An 18,690-nucleotide genomic window follows, 5' to 3' on the forward strand; every position below is an offset into this window, starting at 1 on the left:
GGAAAAAAAAATTGTTATAGGCTTTATAGTACAACTTAATTATTTTTAGAAACTGATGCTCTGTGTTGAGAAAGATTCTGAAGTTAAAGCCATCATGTTAGAATTAGAGCCTGAGACAGGCATTAGCTAATTCTTTTTTGAGGGTAATTCTTATTTGAGGGTGGGACCATTAAGAGAAACTTGTAAAAGAAGGATTGGAGTAGAATGGGAAAAGGAAAACCCTTGAGCAGAGATGGAGTCTCAGAGCCAAGTCTTGGCCAGATTGCTGGTGCAGGGCTCTGGAGCATAAGCCACACTGCCATCCAAACTGGCCTCTTGTACCCTTTAGTGGTCATTGGCTTACGGGGTAGAGTAACTTCCCAGGTTAGGGCTTCCATTCTCCCTCCTGCAAGGGCAATTTTCTGGAAAATGGGGCAGCTGTGAGCAGCCAGTAGAGCTGCTGGGGGATGATTCACTGGTTGGGTAAAAGGGATCTTCATGAAGAACCAAGACAGCATTTGTCACACCAAGGAAAGGCAACTAGAGCAAATTCGCAAGATCTGCCGTTGCCCAGGACAGGAAAGTAATGGTTAAAGCATGTTTGTCATCCTGGAAAGAGGGTTGGAACTGGAAGCCAAATTTCATCATTTAAAATATGGTGGGATCAGGGTGGACACCGTCTCTGACCATGGCCAGCTACAGAGTTTACAGGATCAGTGCAAAGTGAAAACGCAGGGCCTTTGTTGAAAAAAAAAAAAATTGTTAATTTCAAGAGGGCAACAGCAGGCACCAATTAGTCTGAGCGTGAGGCCTGTGTGACTGCACAGCTTCTCTCCCCAAGAAGCCGATCTGTCTCTGGCAGCTAGGACTTGCAACCAAAGAACTATAGCCTGGAAGCCAAGCACAGCCACGTGTTGAGGTCAGATGAGGACATGTGACCCAGGCCTGGATGTCATGGAGACCAGGACTCTGAGGCTTTGAGCACAAAGAGGGAGTGGGTGAGTGAGCCTGGAAGGAATGTGAGTCTCTTTCCCAAAGCATCTGGTGTCTTGCCAGTCTAGCCATCTGATCAACCAACTCACTGAGTATACCTTGTGTGTGTCTTTGTGATATACATAACTGCTAAAATAGAAGAAAGCTACAAAGCGCTGGAGAGCAGAGTCAGAGGAAGAAAGGCCCATTCTTGCCGCAGAGAAGACTGTAGAGGGTCTTGGCTGGGAAGTATGAACTGTGAAGCCACCAGGGCTAGATGGGGCAAAGCAACTAAATCTGGGGCCTTGGATGCCAGAGGGAGGATTCTGAAGTTTGCACTACGGTTGGGAAGAGCAAACACCGATCAATGTGGGGGCCAAGCAGCAACACAGGCCCTTTCCAGAGGTTGGAGCCGGACTCAGCGTGGAGAGTGGCAAGGAGGGAAAGGAGGCCGAGACCAGCGGGAGATGCGACCGGGCGGACGTCGGGGATCAACTTTCCCCAAGGCTCGGACGGCAGGAGGCGTGGCCTCGGGGCTTGTCTCCGCCCTCGGGATCGGCAAGTGCCGCCGCCCCGCCCTCCACGGCTGGCCTGCCCAGGGCGCGCGGGGCCGCGGCTCCGTGCGCAGCTGCAAGGGATCGCTTCCGGGGGGCGGGTCAGCGGAAGTGAGGGTGGTAGAGGCTGGGCGGCCCGCTACGGTAGGAGGGGCCGTGAGGTGAGAGTCCTGAGCCGGAGGCTGAGGTGAGACTAGGTGCGAGTGCCGCCCCAGAGCGGGAGCGCGGCTTTCCGGGTCCGGCCGTCGCGCAGCCTAATGAATGCCAGGCGCTGTGCGGTCGGTGCCCGCGGCTCCGGTGCCTGCGCCGGTTCTCGCGGCAGCCACTGTTGTCCGCCTCACTCGGCAGGGGGGAAACGGAGTCCCCGGAGGCAGTTGCTCGCCGGAGTCACCCAGATGCGCCAGAGGCTGCTCGTTGCGGACGCCCCCTCGCTCCTGCCGGGACCCGGCCCCGGGCCTGTGGGTCCAAGGGCCGCCGGAGCTGCGGCAAGAACTTGGCCGACCTTGGCCTTGTCGGGTCGGGCTGTTGCGGGGGAGGGGAGGCGTGTCCCGGGCGAGGTCCCTGGGGTCGCGCAGGGTGTCGGCGCGGCGGAGACCGGGGATGATGGGACCAGGCCCCGCTCGGGAGGCGCTGCGGCTCCTGCGGGAGGCCGTGTGTAAACACTGGGACGGCAGCCTCGGAAGGGGCTGTGGGGGCGCAGAGGTGGTCGGAGCCGGCCAGCGCGGCCAGCAAGCTGGGGGGTCTTCTAGCCGGGCACTTGGGGTGGGGTGGAGGGTTGAACTCGGCGTTCTCGTCCGTTTCTCGATTGGACAAATGAAATGCTCAAGTGCCTACCGTGTACGGAGCAGGCGCTGTGCCCTGCTGGGAAGTCGTCGCCCTTGGGGCAAACTTCACGGCACACCGTTACCTAGATACTGCTGAAGGACCCCAAAGGAAACGCAGGGTGCCTCGGGGTGACTGTCAGGGAAGGGGAGGCGATGCTTGAGCTGAGCTCCAAGAATGATTAAGGATGAACTTGGTGAAGAGGGTGCTGGTGTTTGAAGCAGAGGGAATAGTGTAGACAAGACCATCGAAGGGCTGAAGGGCCAGTGTGGTTGGAGGGCAAGGGGAAAGCAGGTGTGGCTATGAAGTGTGCGGGGGCCAGAGTGGACAGGCCCTGGAGGATGAATGCGGTGAGTGGGTAGACAGGAGAGAGAAGGGTGAAGATGAGGTTGGGCCTGACTGCTGAGGCCCTGCAAGCCATGCTGAGGAGTCTAGATGTTATCCTCTTGGCTCTAGCAAGCACAGTGGGTTTTAAGCATGACAGGAACATGATTAGCCAGGAGTTCTAGAAAGATGCCTCTGGCTGTTATGTGAGGGTTAGGTCCAACTGAGTTTGGAGGTGAGTTTGGAGAAGTGGCTGCATGACTAAAGTGAGAAACACAGGGAAGCACTGTTGTGTGGAACTTGTGGCAGGCACTGACTTTCAGCCCAGAGCCTGGAATACGGATGACTTTGATAAAAGGCTTGCACTTAGCTGAGAAGATGAAGCCCATGTAGGAGGCAGCAGGATCTGGACCAGACTTAGATGCTGAGTACTGAGTGACCTTAGACCAGTACTTTCCTCTCTCCAGCTTCCTTTCCCCCTGTATCATAAAGTGAATGATACCTCCTCTCCTAGAGGTGGAAGAGAGACCCTCCTGGGGAGGTTTCCAGAAGGAGCTGCTTTGGTCAGTCCAGCCCCATCCCCTCTTCTGTTGCTGCCCTTGGCTCCCCGGTGACTTCTCACCAAGGGCATTCCCAGTCCTCATGACTTGACATCCCACCCCCTCACCCACCTTTGTGGCCTTGTCATACATACTCTGCTCTTTACATATTTCTCACCTTCCTGGCCTAGACCTGTGCTGTTGTGGTTTTCCTTCCCTTCTTACCCCCTCTGAACTCACCATGGGGCCTTGGGGCCAGGGGACTGAACTCACCTGGCCACCTGCCTGGTGTGCCTTTCTTAAGCAATGATATTTAGCCTCTGCTAGAATTACTGTATCCAGGTCCTATCTGTCTTCTAGATTGTGAGTTCCTTAAGAGCATGGCTGTGTCTTACTCCTTCCATAGCCCCTACAGTGCCCAGCACAGGGCCTGGCACAGAGTGAGTATCGTTAATGTTTGATGAACAAGGCACTGAATGAGCTCATTGACTGCATCTGCTCACCAGGCAAGAGCAGCTGTGAGCAACCCAGTCCGTAGGGACTCCATGCATCTGTGTCTTGTTTTAACGGTTCATTAAGCACTTTAAAATCCCCTGTTTCATTGATTGCCCCTTAAGGTAACCAAGAGGGGCAGCTCTTCCTGTCACCTTTTTACAGATGGAGAAACCAACATTCAGAAAGGTTAAGTGACTTACCTAATGCTACTAACCCAAGATAAAAACTTGGGCACTTTTCCCTCTAGCCCAAGGGACTGAGTTTGGTGGCTACTGCTGGCTACCTGTCCGTCCCCCTGTCTGTCCCGCAATTCCCCCCCAACCCCGCCATCATGTGTTTTCCCTCTTCCCCTTGTGACAGCTCAGCAGCGCTAGACTGGGTGGCACATGCTGGGCTTTTACTTCTCATCTTAAGAAATGAATGTTGGGCTTGGATGGTACCTACATTCCGGCTTTCCCATGAGCTTTTTAACTACCAAAGGGTTCTATTTACATCTTTAGGAGTGGGTTTTTTTTTTCATCTTTCTTATCAACTCTTTAAAAATTTTTTAATTGATGTATAGTTGATTTACAATGTCATATCAGTTTCAGGTGTACAGCACAGTGATTCATATGTATATAGTTATACATAGTCTTCAGAAGTTTTGCCTCAGGAAATCCAAGGGCTCCAGAAGGCTCCCAGGGTTGGGCAAGCACATGTAGTGAGTCTGGAATAGAACCTTTAAGGGTCTGGATTTGGAGAAGTCATTGTTGGGGGAGCGCAGCCTCTTGGGCTGGTTTTTTTCCCCTGTGAAATGTCAGAGGAGCCTTGTTAGTCATGGTTCTGCAGGGCCTGGCTTTATGGGGGGGCTTGTATGGTGGTCACCGAGTCTCCTGTGGGGGGTGTTTCACAGGAAGGGAAGTCTGGTGTTCCTTAAAATGGCCTGATATGAAGGCCTCCCGCCTCCCGAAGCCTCCAGAGCTGCCCTGTGGCTGCCTTGTCCTTCAAGTGCAGAAGCCAGTTAAACATCAGGAATGGAAGCCAATGTGGTAAGGCCTGTTCCCAGGGGCAGGGGGCTGGGTGGGGGGTGTGTGGAGGTTAAGCATTGGACCAGCTGAAGTTCTGTAGGCAGTGCTGAGATTCCCAAGTTAATTTTTACCCCGGACCCAGGCCTGGAATTGAAGGGTCCTCCCTTCCATCCCCTCCCCCAAGGCTGAACCAGCTATGATCTTGGGGCAGTTACGGAGTTAGTGTGTTTCTGTCTTTCTATACAAAGGGAAGGGAGGGCAGCCTGGCTAATCCCTACACCCAGCTAATTCCTCGCCCTTTCACTGGACCTGCCCATCATCGACTGTGCCTCAGCAGCGGCAGTGTCCCCTTAGGTGCCTGGCCAAGGTGAAGCTTGGCTCCTGCTAAAGGGGAAAGGGGGAGAAGATGGGGACAGTAGTTGGATTTTCTCTGAAATTGTGGCTGTCCCTGTCTCTCTCTGCCTAGACCATCCCAATCTGGCAAAACAAGCCGCATGGGGCTGCTCGAAGTGTAGTGAGAAGAATCGGGACGAACCTGCCCCTGAAACCATGTCCTCGGGCATCCTTTGAGGTAAGTGAGCTGGAAGAGCAGGGCGAGTAGAGGCTCAGTGTATCGGGGGATGGTGCTGCTTCTGTGCCCCAGACTCCTTGCTGTGGCCAAGGCAGGTTGCTTTCCTGGTCACTTCATTTGTTTCAAGAAACATTTATTAACTGCTTTTCATGGATCCTGGTCACTGTGGCTTCCTGATCACACACAGACCTGTGACCACAACAGTCAGGATTCCAGTTTGCTCATAAATGAATCATATTGCATCTTTGATGCCTTTGCTAAGTGACTCAGGTTTCATCAGGCTCCAGCAATCCAGTTGAACAGAGTAGGCCAGAGGCCCTTGCTGAACTGGATTTCCAGACTAGCCATGTCTGTGCTCTGAGATGTGTGCCTGCAGCCCTGGCAGGTCCCCACGCAGGACACTAAGGGCTGTGGGTGATTTTGAGTTGAACTCTACTTTTCTTCACCAGCACTAAGACTTGCCCGCTTAGCTATCTATTTTCAATGTTTCCCTGAGGCCATTACTCCCCATCTTCTTTCGGGTGACATCTAGCCATTCTTTTACTGGGCTCAGTCTCACCTCTTGTTCCTAGGGGGCCTTTAGCACCCCCTCTGCAGCAGATTCTTGTCTGGCCCAGGTGAGTGCTGCACTGGAAAGCTAAGTACCATTTATTAGTCCCAGCTGCCTCGCTCTGAGAACTAGCATCAGCTCCAGGCTAAATGTCTTAAGGTGTGTGAGCTTGGGGAGCTGGGACACAAAGGAAATACTTATCTTTCTTCCTACAAAGGAGACAGAAATGTAGGCATGAAGAGGTGTGGGCCAAGGGGGAAGCAGAAATAAAGGATGCTGAGCTGCAAAGTCTGTGTAGGAGCTTGATCTGGAGTCTGACTTGGCATTAGGATTGGTATTAGAGACAGGAATTCAGTATGCGGGATATTGTTGTCCCATGACCCAGTTGCCAGTTGTTGTCTAGGGCGGGATGTGGCCCTAGCTGCCTCAAGCACCAGGAACAAAGGGAAAGACAGCTAGGGAGCATGAGTCAGTTGAGGTTGTCCCCACACTTGGCTATAGCCTCTCTAGTCCTTTGGCTGGATGCTGTGGGGGCAGAGACATCAAGGGCATGGGCTCCCACCAAGCAGCAGTAAGAGCAGTCATACTAGCTAACATTTATTGAGCCCCTGCTATGTGTCAGGCACTACGCTAAGTATTTTGTCTAGGCTCACTCATCTCATTGCCCGTAGAGGAGCACTGTGGCTAATCCAGGAAAGCTAATGAAGGCTTCCCCTCAGGGGCCCTCTTAGCATTAGCTCCTGGGTCTGCATGTAAACTTAGAGTATCACTTCACTCCTGTGAGACCCAGGTGTCAGAGCTATCAACTCCTGATTTACCTGCCAAACAGCCCTTAGCAGAAACATCTGAATTTAACTCATGTATAGATGGGGTTTTGAGAAATTATCTTTTGATTTGTTGTAAATTGATTACCTTAAAATTTTTTAAGGGAATCTTGCTGATTTATTGTTTTTTAATTTATCTATTTAAAAAGATTAAATTGTGAAAAAGTGTCACTTTTTTTTTAACCTAGTGTCACTCAGTCTTTCTGTTCTCTAGTTCATTTGGTTGGAGGACCTATTTTTAAGGAGTTATGATTCCTTTTGTATAATTATTTTTATTTAAATCTAAATAGTCATATTATCACATTTTTGCTTATAAATAACAGATTCCAGGTAGCTTCAAAGGTGTTGTAAAGAGCTTGCCAGAAGATTCCTCTTGGTCTAACAGATTGTCCCATGTCCACCTGTATTCTTACAACCAGAAGGCAAGACACTTTTAGAGGCCATCTCTTAAAAAAAAACTCTACTGACCCCCTTGTTCTAGACTGGGATCAGCAGAGAGCAGATAGAAAGTATTTTAGCCTGAGAGCCATGTAAGTCTCCACCTCAACTACTTCCTTCTGCAGTTGTAGCTTAAAAGCCAGCACAGATAATACTTAAACAAATGGATGTTTACTGTTTTCCCAGTAAAACTTTATATATAAGACTAGGTCCCATCCCTGCTCTGCTCTAGGACACTGTGTTTTGCTTGGAGGATACAACAGGCTCATGACTGGTCTCTTAACCTTCCCATTCATGCCAGAGTAATCTTTGAAAACCTCACATCTGATCCTTACTTAAAACCTGCTGGTGGCTCATTATTGATTTGAGAATCAAAACTCCTAATTCACTTCCCAGTCTCTCCCAGCTCCCACCCCTCCAGTCCTCTGTTCTAGCCATGCTGGATTATTTGTAATTTCACAGACTGTTGATGACTTCTGCTTCCCCACAGACCCTGCCCAACCTCTCTGACCTCTGTCTGAGGGATGTGCCCCCAGTCCCTACTCTGGCTGACATCGCTTGGATTGCTGCAGATGAAGAGGAGACTTATGCCCGGGTCAGGTAGCTGAGGCTATGGCCTACCGGCTGGGGAACAGAAAGCTCTTCCCAGATGAGGTGGAGCCACAGGAAGAGTGAGAGGGGGAGGGCAACAGGAATGAGAGTTGTGGCTTCAGACGGGGAGAAGAACCTGGCTGTGTTACTCTTGTAGGAGTGGAAAAAGGAGTTTTAGAAGGGGTGCAGTGGCCCACTGTCTCTGACACACTCGTCTTTCCCTGGTCCAGGAGTGATACCCGCCCCCTGAGGCACACCTGGAAGCCCAGCCCTCTGATGGTCATACAGCGCAACGCCTCAGTGCCCAACCTGCGTGGGTCCGAGGAGAGGCTCCTGGCCTTGAAGAAGCCAGCCCTGCCAGCCCTAAGCCGCACCACAGAGCTGCAGGATGAGCTGAGCCACCTGCGCAGCCAGATCGCTAAAATAGTGGCAGCTGATGCAGGTAAGAGCCCCTGAGCCAGGCCAGGCTCAAGCAGCCTGTTCCTTTTTGTTTGGCTTTTGGACAGAATAGGGATAAGGATGATCCTTGGTTCAGGGTGCTTGGGCCTAGGACGCTGGGGTCGCCCAGAGGCCTGGCTAACCTGTATAATCTCTGGAGGATTTCTGTCAGTTATTCGGGACTGGCTGGTTGGATTAGGAACAAAATCTTCACTAAATCTGGGCAGATTCCCTCTCTTGGCCGCAAAAACCAACGCTTCCTTCCAAGTGTCTTTAAGATCATGTCTTCCATGAGCTCCCCGTGGCTTTCCTTACCAATATGAGAAGAAGCATTCCTTACCACGAAGGGTCATAACCCTTTTAAGCACCTCTCTTCCCTTTCCTTGCCCTTTCTACCAGAGACTGCCTCTCCATCCCTCCACCTTTCTGTCTGCACTTAAGGCAGAACCACTAGACATGGGTGGGATTCTGCCTTGACCAGAGGCAGGAAATACCAACAGGTAGATCTCTCCTAAGATGCTCAGGAGAGAGCATCTTAGGAGATGCTCTCATATTAACCCTCACATCCTTCCCATTCTCACTTTTTTGTTCCTCATTGATTCAAAGCCAGAGCTCCCAAACCTTGTCAGTTGGTAGAACACATGAAAATCATGGTGTTCTCTTTAAAATCTTCAAGTGTTTAATTCCCTCATGTGGCATTTTTCTAGAGTTGAACTTGAATTTTCCATTTGTGGTTTTGGCTGCTTTTTTGTCATCCAAGAGATAAGTTGAAGAAGTTTAGGAAAAGTCAGAGTGTTCCTTGGAAACTTAGAGTTGAGAAAATTCTCTCCATTAAAATTTAGGTCCTAGGAGGACCATAACTATTCTGGTTTTTTTTGTTTATTGTTTTTGGGTTTTGTCACGGAACAATTTTTCTAGCCACAGATAGCCGGATTCAGAGGCGCATAGTCAGAAGTACTGGCCTAGTTAAGGAAAAGGACAAATTCAGGCTTTGGTTCTGCACTGTCATTTCAGTCTAAATAGTGCTGTCACTCCATAGCCCACTGTAGAATGGGAGCCTTTAGGAGGCAAGGCTTTTATAGGGTGGGTTTTTCTTCCCTCCTGGAAGGAAGAGCCCAGAGCTTCTACACCTTCTTGAGATCCTGAGAGGGGAAGGTAATGGAGGAACCCAGGATGCCGTGGCATCAGCCCAGGAAATGAATGTTTGGTAGGCAGGGCTTGTGGGGGTAAGATATAACTGCTGTGTTATAGCCCCAGTGTCCATCCATGCCTGTTGTTTTCTCTTTCAGCTTCGGCTTCATTAACGCCAGATTTCTTATCTCCAGGAAGTTCAAATGTCTCTTCTCCCTTACCTTGTTTTGGATCCTCATTCCACTCTACAACTTCCTTTGTCATTAGTGACATCACCGAGGAGACCGAGGTAGAGGTCCCTGAGCTTCCATCAGTCCCCCTGCTTTGTTCTGCCAGCCCTGAATGTTGCAAACCAGAACACAAAGCTACCTGCAGTTCGTCTGAAGAGGATGACTGCGTCTCTCTGTCCAAGGCCAGCAGCTTTGCAGATATGATGGGTATCCTAAAGGACTTTCACCGGATGAAGCAGAGCCAAGACCTGTAAGTATATGATAAGGAGCTATGAGGATCTGTTTACTGTTTAAGTTGCCTGTGGTCATTATCTAATAGAAGGTACTTGCATAGTAAGTCCTCAGGAGTAGCCCTGTTATTTCATTCACAAAGCTTGCTGCCTGCTTGCTAAATGCCTGGGGCCCCAGTTTGAGGAAAGAGCAACACTTTACATTTGGTGGGGGTGCTCTAACTCAACCAATTGGTATTAATCTCATAGAGATTTTACGAGAAGGCTCATCTGATCCAACATCTGTCCCCCAGAGGGGCTTCACTTCTTCTCATACTGTTTAATGACACGTGTCCCCATGCCCCATCCTCTTCAGAGTACAGTTGCATAATAACTATTTTAGTATCTCAAAAAAGGAGACTTATTTGGTGGAAGGAGCAGTTCCTTTAAACACAGTGGTCCATTATCAAACCAGCCCTGCATATTCAGAGATTTACAAACAAGGCTTTTGAGACTCCAGGGTAGTTCCTAAACCTTGGGTGCCTATCAGGATTGCTCAGATTTGTTAAAAGTACACTTTAAACTTACGAAAGCAGAACCACCAAGGAGTAGAGCTATGGGTGTTTCTGATGAGAATGGGAAGGAATTTGGGAAATACCTACCATGAGAAACTCATCTAGTAGAGAAGCCTTAGAGCTCCAGTCTGAGTTGCCACCTTGCAGTGTTTCTCTACTGCACAGGACATAGCCAAAAAGCTTTTTCAAATGCAGGTTTCTGGGCACTGAAATATTTAACATCTGGACCTCAAAGTCCAGAGGCCAGGTGTGCACTCGTATTTGTTAACACAGTTAAAAAGCTATTTTGGAGGCTGGGCTAATGAGGGCCATCTCCTGAGCTGATGATGTTCTTGAAGGGACAGTTACCTCGCACAAGGATCCCTTTTTTTTCTGGCCCTGCTTTCTTCTGAAAACTAGACAAAGGTCCTGGTGGTTGAGCCTGTGTGAAAGTCACTTGTACCTTCGTTCTCTAGCCCTCGGTCTGGTCATACTGATCCAGTCTTTGGTCTCCTGCATTCCCAAATTCAGCTGCTACTGCTTTGGGGTCACCTTGAGTCTTTTTCTTCTGGGCAATGTTTTATAGATTGACTCTCCCAACTTTCTTATACCTGCCTCTGGTACCATATATTGGATCTGGGACCCCCTACTGTCAAGCCCTTCATCTCACTCGTGTCCTGAGATTTTTTTTCTCCTTTGCTGGTAGAAGGAGCTGGGTTGATGACTAAGAATGGGAAAGTAGCCTTGTCATCAAGGTTCATAAATGTGATAAGACTTTTCTCTTGTATTTGCTTTCAAAGTTTAATAATCAATCTTGGCCCTTATATCTACCATAATGACCAATAAAATGCCTTCATGAGGATATAAGTTCAGATTTAGTTCACTAGAATTCCAAGCAACTGTTTTCCAATTATCTAGGAAATCTGAACCTACCCTAATCTGGAACTGGCTTTGTTTTCACCCACGGGGCCCTTATGTTGTGAACATCTTACTGTAAATTCTGGATCTCTTATAAACTTTTCAGCTCCCCTGATGGGGAGACAAGGTGGTAGTAAATTCTCAGCACACCTTTACCCCAGAACTGATAAAGGTCAGAAATGCGAAAAGTCATCCGTCACTTCCCTTGCTGACCTGGGGAAATGTTTAGAAAAGATAGGGCCAGAAAGTAGGAGCAGCTCAGCCACCACAGGCCACTGCCAACAGATTGATGGTCCTTTACCTTGACCACGTCTTATAGGCGTTTCAGAAAATAGTAAAGCCACATCTAGTTAAGAGGTGAGATTTGCAACCAGCTAGCCTGGTTCTGAACTCTGGATTCACCACTTACTGAATGACTAATGACAGATTCATAAACTTTCTGTGCTTCAGTTTCCTGCTCTGTAAAAGAGCCTTGTGGCCTCTACCTCACAAGAGTGTTGGGAGGATTAAATGAGATGGTATTCCAGCACACACAGTGCTGCCCAGGATAGATAAGTACTCAGTAAATATAAGCTATTATTGTGCCTCTAGGAACCGGAGTTTACTGAAGGAGGAAGACCCTGCCATCCTTATTTCTGAGGTCCTTAGAAGGAAGTTTGCTCTGAAGGAGGAAGATATGAGTAGAAAAGGAAACTGAGAGCACTCAGCTCTGCAAACTCAGTCTCATGCTCCTGGAATTCCTTCAATAGCTGCCTTCCTCACCACAGATGTTTCTGCCTCTCAATTACAAACCTTCCGCAACAGTCTTGCCGAAAGCTAGAGCTTGGACTAAGAGAAGAGCTGCGTTATATGTTTTCCATACTTCAAACCTTAGCAGAAGCTGAGGCCTGTGTTGAGCTGAGACACATAACAGGTAATGTGTAGATTGGAATGTCCCAGTTTAAAGCGTGTGATAGGTGGTTCTGTTTTTCCTTGCCCCTGTATGAAAATAGGTCCTAAATGACTGACTTCACTGCATTAGACCCCATAAGGTCTCACCAAACACTTTGTACCCAGCTGTCACTCACTCAGCCACTTCCTTGCAGCAGAGCAGGGCTGAGGGGAGGGAATTATGTTTATGTACATGTTCACAGGGCAGGGAAAATCTTATGCTGCTCCATCATGAACTGACACCAATGCCCAGCAATCACTCTCTCCCCCTCTCGTGTCCAGCACCTACATGTAGAGGTCGGGCCACTGACACTTGGGCTGCTGCTGGGAGGCCCGGGCTGTTTTTTTCTTATATTTTGTAATACTGTACAACCAAATCTACCCTCCAAGGCCCTGGGGTCTTACTGGTTCCACTGACTGAAAGCTCTTTCTCTTCCAAGGACTGTAGTTTAAGCCCAGCAGGAAAGAGAAATGGGGAGGGGAAAGAGTACCATCCTTCTTCCAGGCCCCTGACTGCTCCTTTGCATTGGGCCATGGTTTGTACCTACCACACCATGCATGATTCAGATGCCCTCAGGTCACTTTCTCTAAGGTATGTATCCTCTGTGTGTTTGGGTTGAAGCACCTGACATTAAAGGAAGGATTTGGAGAGATGTTACATTGGCTGTGTCCATCTGAGAGTTGTGATCACCAGGAATCTCCCACAGGTACAGAATTCCTATTTTAAGGTGTATGAACTTTTGTAAACAGGTTCCTGTTTACAAAAGTCCTGCCCCTTTCCTTATAAGGTCTTGCCTTTATAAGAGAATGCTTCCCTAGGGAGCTGCTTGTCCCTTTCTGTAGAAATTTTGCCCTAAGCTCTTAAAGCAGTTCCATATAACTTGCAAGCTTGCCCCCTAGAGACTTACTTATTTTTAAGCCTCTTAGGTACCACACCTGCAATATGGGAAACTGCCACCTGGGGGATGATGTCTTGAGTAGACCACAAGTCAGATTATTGTGTTCAGATTAGATCCATGGTAATGACAGAGCATTTACTATTAAAGAGTTGCTTTTTCAATAATAAAATTGGTAATGTTTTAAATACCATCAGAGCCAGCTTTGTAAATAGTCATTTATTTGGATTCATAGTTTTACAAAGGAGGTTCTCTCCCACCTCGTAGTAGAAGAATGACACAGTCACATTTAGATCGTTATACAGGTCAGCCTTTTTTTTAGGGAGATGTTTAAATAGAGAGTATGTAACTTTAAAATGCTGTTACCAAAAACTAACAAAACTATCTAATCATATTACCTCTCTCGCCAACATCCCTGCCCCTGTAAACATGGATCTGGGAGATTTGCCTTCATCCAAAAAAGTGTCAAGAATAATGTTCACAAGCTTAGGTTGAGTTACCCAGCCAGAGGTGAAAAGAACACATATCCATAAACAGCAGATTCCCAGTCAGGCATCTGAGAAGAGCAGAGAAGTGGCTCTGTGCAGGCTGAGTAGCAGGCTCTTCAGCAGAGGGAATGTGTACCTGCCCTGCCCCCTCAGTGCTCATCAGGCTCATGCAGGGAATTTACCAGCCACCACCTCCTCAGGGGAGGCACGATGCTAATCATACTGTCTCAACAAGCAGTACTACCTCTTTATTTATAAAGAAAATGCTCAATAACAGCATCATCCCATGCCTCCCGCCCACCTAAGGTCATTCTCCTGAATGACCTTTCTAAAACAAAGATCTTAAATTCCTCTATTCAAACATACTCCTCAGAAAGTACTTTGAGGGTTTGTTTGTTTGGCCTTGCCTGTGGTCTGTGACGTTCCCGGGCCAAAGACCAAGCCCAGACCATAGCAGTGACAACACCGGATCCTTATCCCACTACACCACAAGAGAACTCCCTCAAAAAAAAAAATTCCCGTCATGGCTCAGCATAACGAACCTGACTGGTATCCATGAAGACTCAGGTTCAATCCCTAGCCTTGCTCTGTAGAGTAAGGATCCAGCGTTGCCATAAACTGCAGCGTGAAAGTCACAGATGTGGCTTGGATCTGGTGTTGCTGTGGCCGTGGTGTAGGCTGGAGGCTACAGCTCCAATTAGACCCCTAGCCTGGGAACTTCAAATATACTGTGGGTATGACCCTAGAAAGATAAACAAAACAAAAAACACCTCCCCGAAGATACTTTCTTCTATGTCATTTCAAGGTACTTTCAGAACCAAACCGTCACAAAGGCATTTAGAATTGGTGCCTGATAACTTGATTACCTTCAGAGTCCTGGGTAAAGAGCAAATCAGGCTGCAGATTTAACTGAGTGGTCCTATCCTGGCCCTGAGCCCAAGGGCTGTTAGGAAGCTGCCCTAAGCCCTGATTCTGGTCATTGGTTACATCTCGGAAAGGAGCTCTAGAGTTGTGGGCTATGACCCTCTGGCCTTGAGAATCCTCAGTAAAAAGCTGGCTCCAGGAGTCCCTGTCATTCTTTTCACTGTCCCAGGAAAACACAGGAGGACGACAGGGGCTTTGTTTCACTGCTGTGTCTGCTCCAGTCCAGAATTCCTTGTATGTTTGAAGGACAGGGGACTGGCTGTTTGTTTTGGAAGACACATTTTCCAAGTTAGTCTTGTCCAAGAGCTGATGGCGCTTGCGCTCAGGTGTTTTACTGTCTCTCTCCACACTCTGATAGTTATTTTTCTTGGATCCATGAAGCCATTCCCTTTTCCAAGAAGAATCTTCTCCCTCCTTTTGGTCCAGCAAGCAAGAATTCTTCATGTCTTGGGTGAAGGAGCAAGCCAGTGAGGCTTTACACTCTTTAGCATGGACTAAGGTATCAGGCTGGAACAAAGACAGCACAGTCAAGCATGGGGTTCCTGTTTCATGGTGGCAATTAGTCCGGAGGGACTTTGGAGAAAGTCTAGTAGCTTCCTGGATGTCTGCAGGGGTTGAAGTGGCTAAAGGGGGTGCCATGCAGTCATCCTCCAAGCCCTGGATCAGATGGTCTAGCTGGACTGCATCTTCCTTAGACTCTTTGTTGGCCTGACTTTCTATATGAGATGAAACATTTTTCTGGTCACCACCATTTGTCTTTCCTAGTAAAACAGATGAACAAATATCATTCTGCAGGAAAATCACACCTGAGTGGGATTTAAGTGGCTTTCTCTGAAATCAGTATTAGCTACCGTAACTGCCTAGTACGGGGCCTTAAGACTCTTCACAGACCTTTGTAACTGATCTTCCTGTTTTCAATCTCTATTCTTTCCTTAATTACCTTTCTAAAACACAGCTCTTCCATTCTCCTATTCAAATATGCAGATGTTTCCCATGACCTAATAAAGTAAAAAATGGTACACCATCAGACCACAGCCTACTTTTCCAGCTGAGTTTTCATATAGAGTTTAACAAAGGACACAACAGTTTTTAGTTTTTTTAGGGCCACACCTGCAGCATATGGAAGTTGCCAGGCTAGAAGTGGAATCAGAGCTATAGCTGCCAGCCTACACCACAGCCACAGCAATGCAGGATCCTTAACCCACTGAGTGAGGCTAGGGATCAAACCCACATCCTCTTGGATACTGGTCAGGTTAATAACCTGCTGAGACACAATGGGAACTCCTGCTTTTGTTTTTTATTTAATGTAGTTTCTGCTAGATAGCATTCCTGGTCAGATACTACTCCTGGATATTATCCTTTGAGAAACATGTCTGGGATGTACCATTTTACATACTTTTGAGACAGTATGTAAAGTTTCAAAGATCACATTAACCAGCCAACTCTGAGAAACCTGGTGAAAGTGTGGGTCTTCTGCTCCCCAAATATTTAATGGAAAAGGGAGTAGAGACAATTAGAAGGGAAGTAAATCAGCAGAAAGGACAGTAACAAATTATTAGGGTCCAGCCTGTCCATTTTATCAGGTATAGAATGGATCCTGTCTGCCTTAAGGGTAAATGACATGAAATTCCTGCTCTCCTCCAAAATTATGCTAAGCTCTCATTACAGACAAACCTCAATAACTGATTTCTTCTTTCCCTCTCCAAGAATTATATTGCAGAAATTGTCTTGTAAAAGAATTCTTAACTTTGCCTAAGATTTTAGTACAGATGAATACAGAATATACCACAATTCTGAAAGGAAGGTAGTTTTGGAAAAAATCTGCCCTTGTTACTTAAAGCAGAAGAGTGTTTTAAGTTTTTGTTTGTGGTAGGGAGAAACATTACAAAGCAATTCTGGGAATACCACCAAGAGTTAGAGCTCTTTTCTGCACACCCTTCAACTAGCACGAGCCTTGCTCTGTAAGCCACAAACTACTCTGAGGCAGCTGGTCCCCTGAAGAGGGGAGGGACATGCAAGCAAAGAACTGCCCAAGGATGACGAGACACAAGCCATACTTATGGCAAGTTTTATAAGGAAAAAAAAAAAAAACCCACCTCTGAACCTTGATTCATTTGAAGAGCTTCTGACAGACATATCAATCTTAAACGGACAAATTATGGTCAATCCAAGACATATATACCTTACTAGTGGCAGGTCAGCTCCCCTCTGAACCCCCAATTCCCAAGTATACCTTTCCTCACTGCTGTCAGGAAATACCAATACTTAACATTAAACTGAGATAAACAGAACCAGAAAAGCATGTCTGCAAAAGCATGTATATATTGCTTTCCAAAGGTGGTGCTTTCTTGTGCTGTATAACCTTTTCTAAGTAGGTCAGCCAAGTTTAGCACAATGCGTTAGTGATACCACTTCTCATTAATGTTCCAACAATGGAAAACGAATGCACTCCCTTTTGCTTACTGGCTGCTTCCAGACTGGTCACCATACCTGGCTGCGAGGTGAAGAAGGAAGCAATGCTGGTCTGCCGAGTGCCTGCAGGTGGATGACTTCTTTGAGTGAAAGAAATCTTAGTCTTTCTCTCTCCAGGAAAGAGTGTTAGCATTTTGGTGCTTGACTTGATTAAATGTGTCTGAGAAGGGAAAAAAAAAAGAATAATAGAATTTTAATAGGTTATTATATTTTAATATATTAAAACAGCTGCCAGACAGGAAAGATTCAAAATAAACACCACTAACCCTCTTGGAGCCACAATGGACCTTTTGGTCTACTCATACTCTATTTTCTAGTTTTTGCTATATATCTTCCACCATTTTCTGCCATAATGATGGCATTCATTTTTCCTGCAAATCACATATTCCAACTACAGCCCACTCTTTCTGCATCCCCATGGAAAATCAGGTAGACTGACTAAACAAACAGAATTTGTTGAAGGGATTCCAGGGATGACATTGTCTCCCTTTATTTTAAAGTAATGAGAGTTCCCATTGTGGCTCAGCAGAAATGAACCTGACTTGTATCCATGAGGATGCTGGTTTGATCCCTGGCCTTGCTCAGTGGGTTAAGGATCCAGCGCTGCCATGAGCTGTGGTGTAGGTTGCAGATGAGGCTCAAATCTGGCGTTGCTCTGGCTGTGGCATAGGCCAGCAGCTGCAGCTCTGATTCAACACCTAGCCTGGAACTTCCGTATGTCTCAGGAGGAGTCCTAAAAAGAAGAAGAAAAAAAAGATAATGATTCTACATTGGCAGCAACTGATTCATTTTCAATAGTTTTCAAATAGTCACCCAGTGGTTAATAGCATGGCTCCCAAGTCACACAGCTTCTGTTCAAATCAATACCAGTTCTGCCACTGCCAGTTACTAGCTGCATGACCCTCTAAATGTTGTTTGATCTGTCTCGATTTCATGTGTGAAATAGGGACAACAAAAGTACCAAGCCTATAGGGCAGTTATGAGGATCTGGTGAGTTAATTCACATAAAAATCTTATGTAGTTCTGATGCATAGATAGCATTTAATAATAGCTGGCTATTATTAAGAGAAGGAGTAATGAAATAGCACCAGTGTGATTTGGTTTTGTTTCCATTTGCTTGTTACGGAATGCCAAGAAGTAGGGAGAATAGGATTATATTCAATTCAATTCGGCTGTGAAAGCTACAGAAGAAATGAGATTTGCCAGTATCCATGTACCAAGTTGAAAGTAGGCCTGAACCCAAATTATTAATTCTAGCCCAAAGTTGACTTCATTTCTTTCTTTTTCTTTTTGGCCATCCTGGTAGTATATGAAAGTTTCTGGGCCAGGGATAGAATCCAATCCACATCTGTGACCTACGCCACAACTGCAGCAACACCGGATCCTTAACCCACCTCATCAAACCGGGGAACCAACCAGCAACACCACAGAGAGAAGCTGGATCATTAACCCACTGCACCAGAGCGAAAACTCATCATTTTTGCATTTGGAAACTAATATGTACTTTAAGTGGTTAAAAGATGAAAGAAATCCTGTACATAAAATTCATTCTTACAGTACTGATGTGGAACATTCTCTTCCACCATACAAAACAAGAAGACCATGCATAAGATAACGTGAAATAACTGATTTTAAGATAATGGGTAACAGGCAGTGCAGGACTGTGCTTCCTTGGGAGCAGGAAAACAAATGAAGTGAATCCTGCGATCACCCTAGCTTTCTGCTTGGGAGCACTTGTCTGACTGCATGTATAGAAAAAGAACTCAGGCAGAGCATGGCAGCTTTGATGAACTGAGTAGGCTAACATTGGGATTTGGGGAAGATATGGTGGCTG

At 47.0% G+C, this 18,690-nt stretch overlaps 2 protein-coding genes across 5 annotated transcripts; one reads left to right on the top strand and one right to left on the bottom strand.

Moving 5' to 3' along the window:
• The first annotated feature begins 1,606 nt into the window (after window positions 1-1,606).
• MTFR1L (mitochondrial fission regulator 1 like) lies at window positions 1,607-18,415 on the top strand. 4 transcript variants are annotated; one of them, XR_007136531.1, is made up of 8 exons: window positions 1,607-1,692; window positions 4,578-4,713; window positions 5,159-5,263; window positions 7,566-7,675; window positions 7,897-8,108; window positions 9,394-9,715; window positions 11,738-12,059; window positions 18,163-18,415. XR_007136531.1 is itself a non-coding variant. In XM_047792679.1 (7 exons), the coding sequence occupies exons 2-7, from the start codon at window positions 4,699-4,701 to the stop codon at window positions 11,841-11,843; spliced, it is 870 nt and encodes a 289-aa protein (XP_047648635.1). In that variant the 5' UTR covers window positions 1,607-1,702; window positions 4,578-4,698; the 3' UTR covers window positions 11,844-13,170. The 4 variants fall into 4 exon arrangements, 2 of the variants coding, with proteins under 2 accessions (XP_047648635.1, XP_047648634.1); XR_007136530.1 differs by lacking the exon at window positions 18,163-18,415 and adding an exon at window positions 12,699-13,170; XM_047792679.1 differs by lacking the exon at window positions 18,163-18,415 and having other exon boundaries at window positions 1,607-1,702; window positions 11,738-13,170.
• AUNIP (aurora kinase A and ninein interacting protein) lies at window positions 14,151-17,046 on the bottom strand. The gene is made up of 2 exons (XM_047792677.1): window positions 16,875-17,046; window positions 14,151-15,145 (listed from the first exon to the last, which is right to left on the bottom strand). The coding sequence occupies exons 1-2, from the start codon at window positions 16,987-16,989 to the stop codon at window positions 14,298-14,300; spliced, it is 963 nt and encodes a 320-aa protein (XP_047648633.1). The 5' UTR covers window positions 16,990-17,046; the 3' UTR covers window positions 14,151-14,297.
• Window positions 18,416-18,690: the final 275 nt, after the last annotated feature.

Source organism: Phacochoerus africanus, chromosome 8, assembly GCF_016906955.1.
Source record: "Phacochoerus africanus isolate WHEZ1 chromosome 8, ROS_Pafr_v1, whole genome shotgun sequence".
In the NCBI taxonomy this organism is placed as follows: domain Eukaryota; kingdom Metazoa; phylum Chordata; class Mammalia; order Artiodactyla; family Suidae; genus Phacochoerus; species Phacochoerus africanus.

Bases quoted from the DNA above. Each gene is read 5' to 3' on its own strand.
- MTFR1L (XM_047792679.1), top strand. The intron at 8,109-9,393 runs GTAAGAGCCCCT...TTTCTCTTTCAG, and splicing joins AATAGTGGCAGCTGATGCAG to CTTCGGCTTCATTAACGCCA. The intron at 9,716-11,737 runs GTAAGTATATGA...TTGTGCCTCTAG, and splicing joins ATGAAGCAGAGCCAAGACCT to GAACCGGAGTTTACTGAAGG.
- AUNIP (XM_047792677.1), bottom strand. From the start codon at position 16,989: ATGCTAACACTCTTTCCTGGAGAGAGAAAGACTAAGATTTCTTTCACT. The intron at 15,146-16,874 runs GTATGGTGACCA...CTGTTTTACTAG, and splicing joins CTTCTTCACCTCGCAGCCAG to GAAAGACAAATGGTGGTGAC.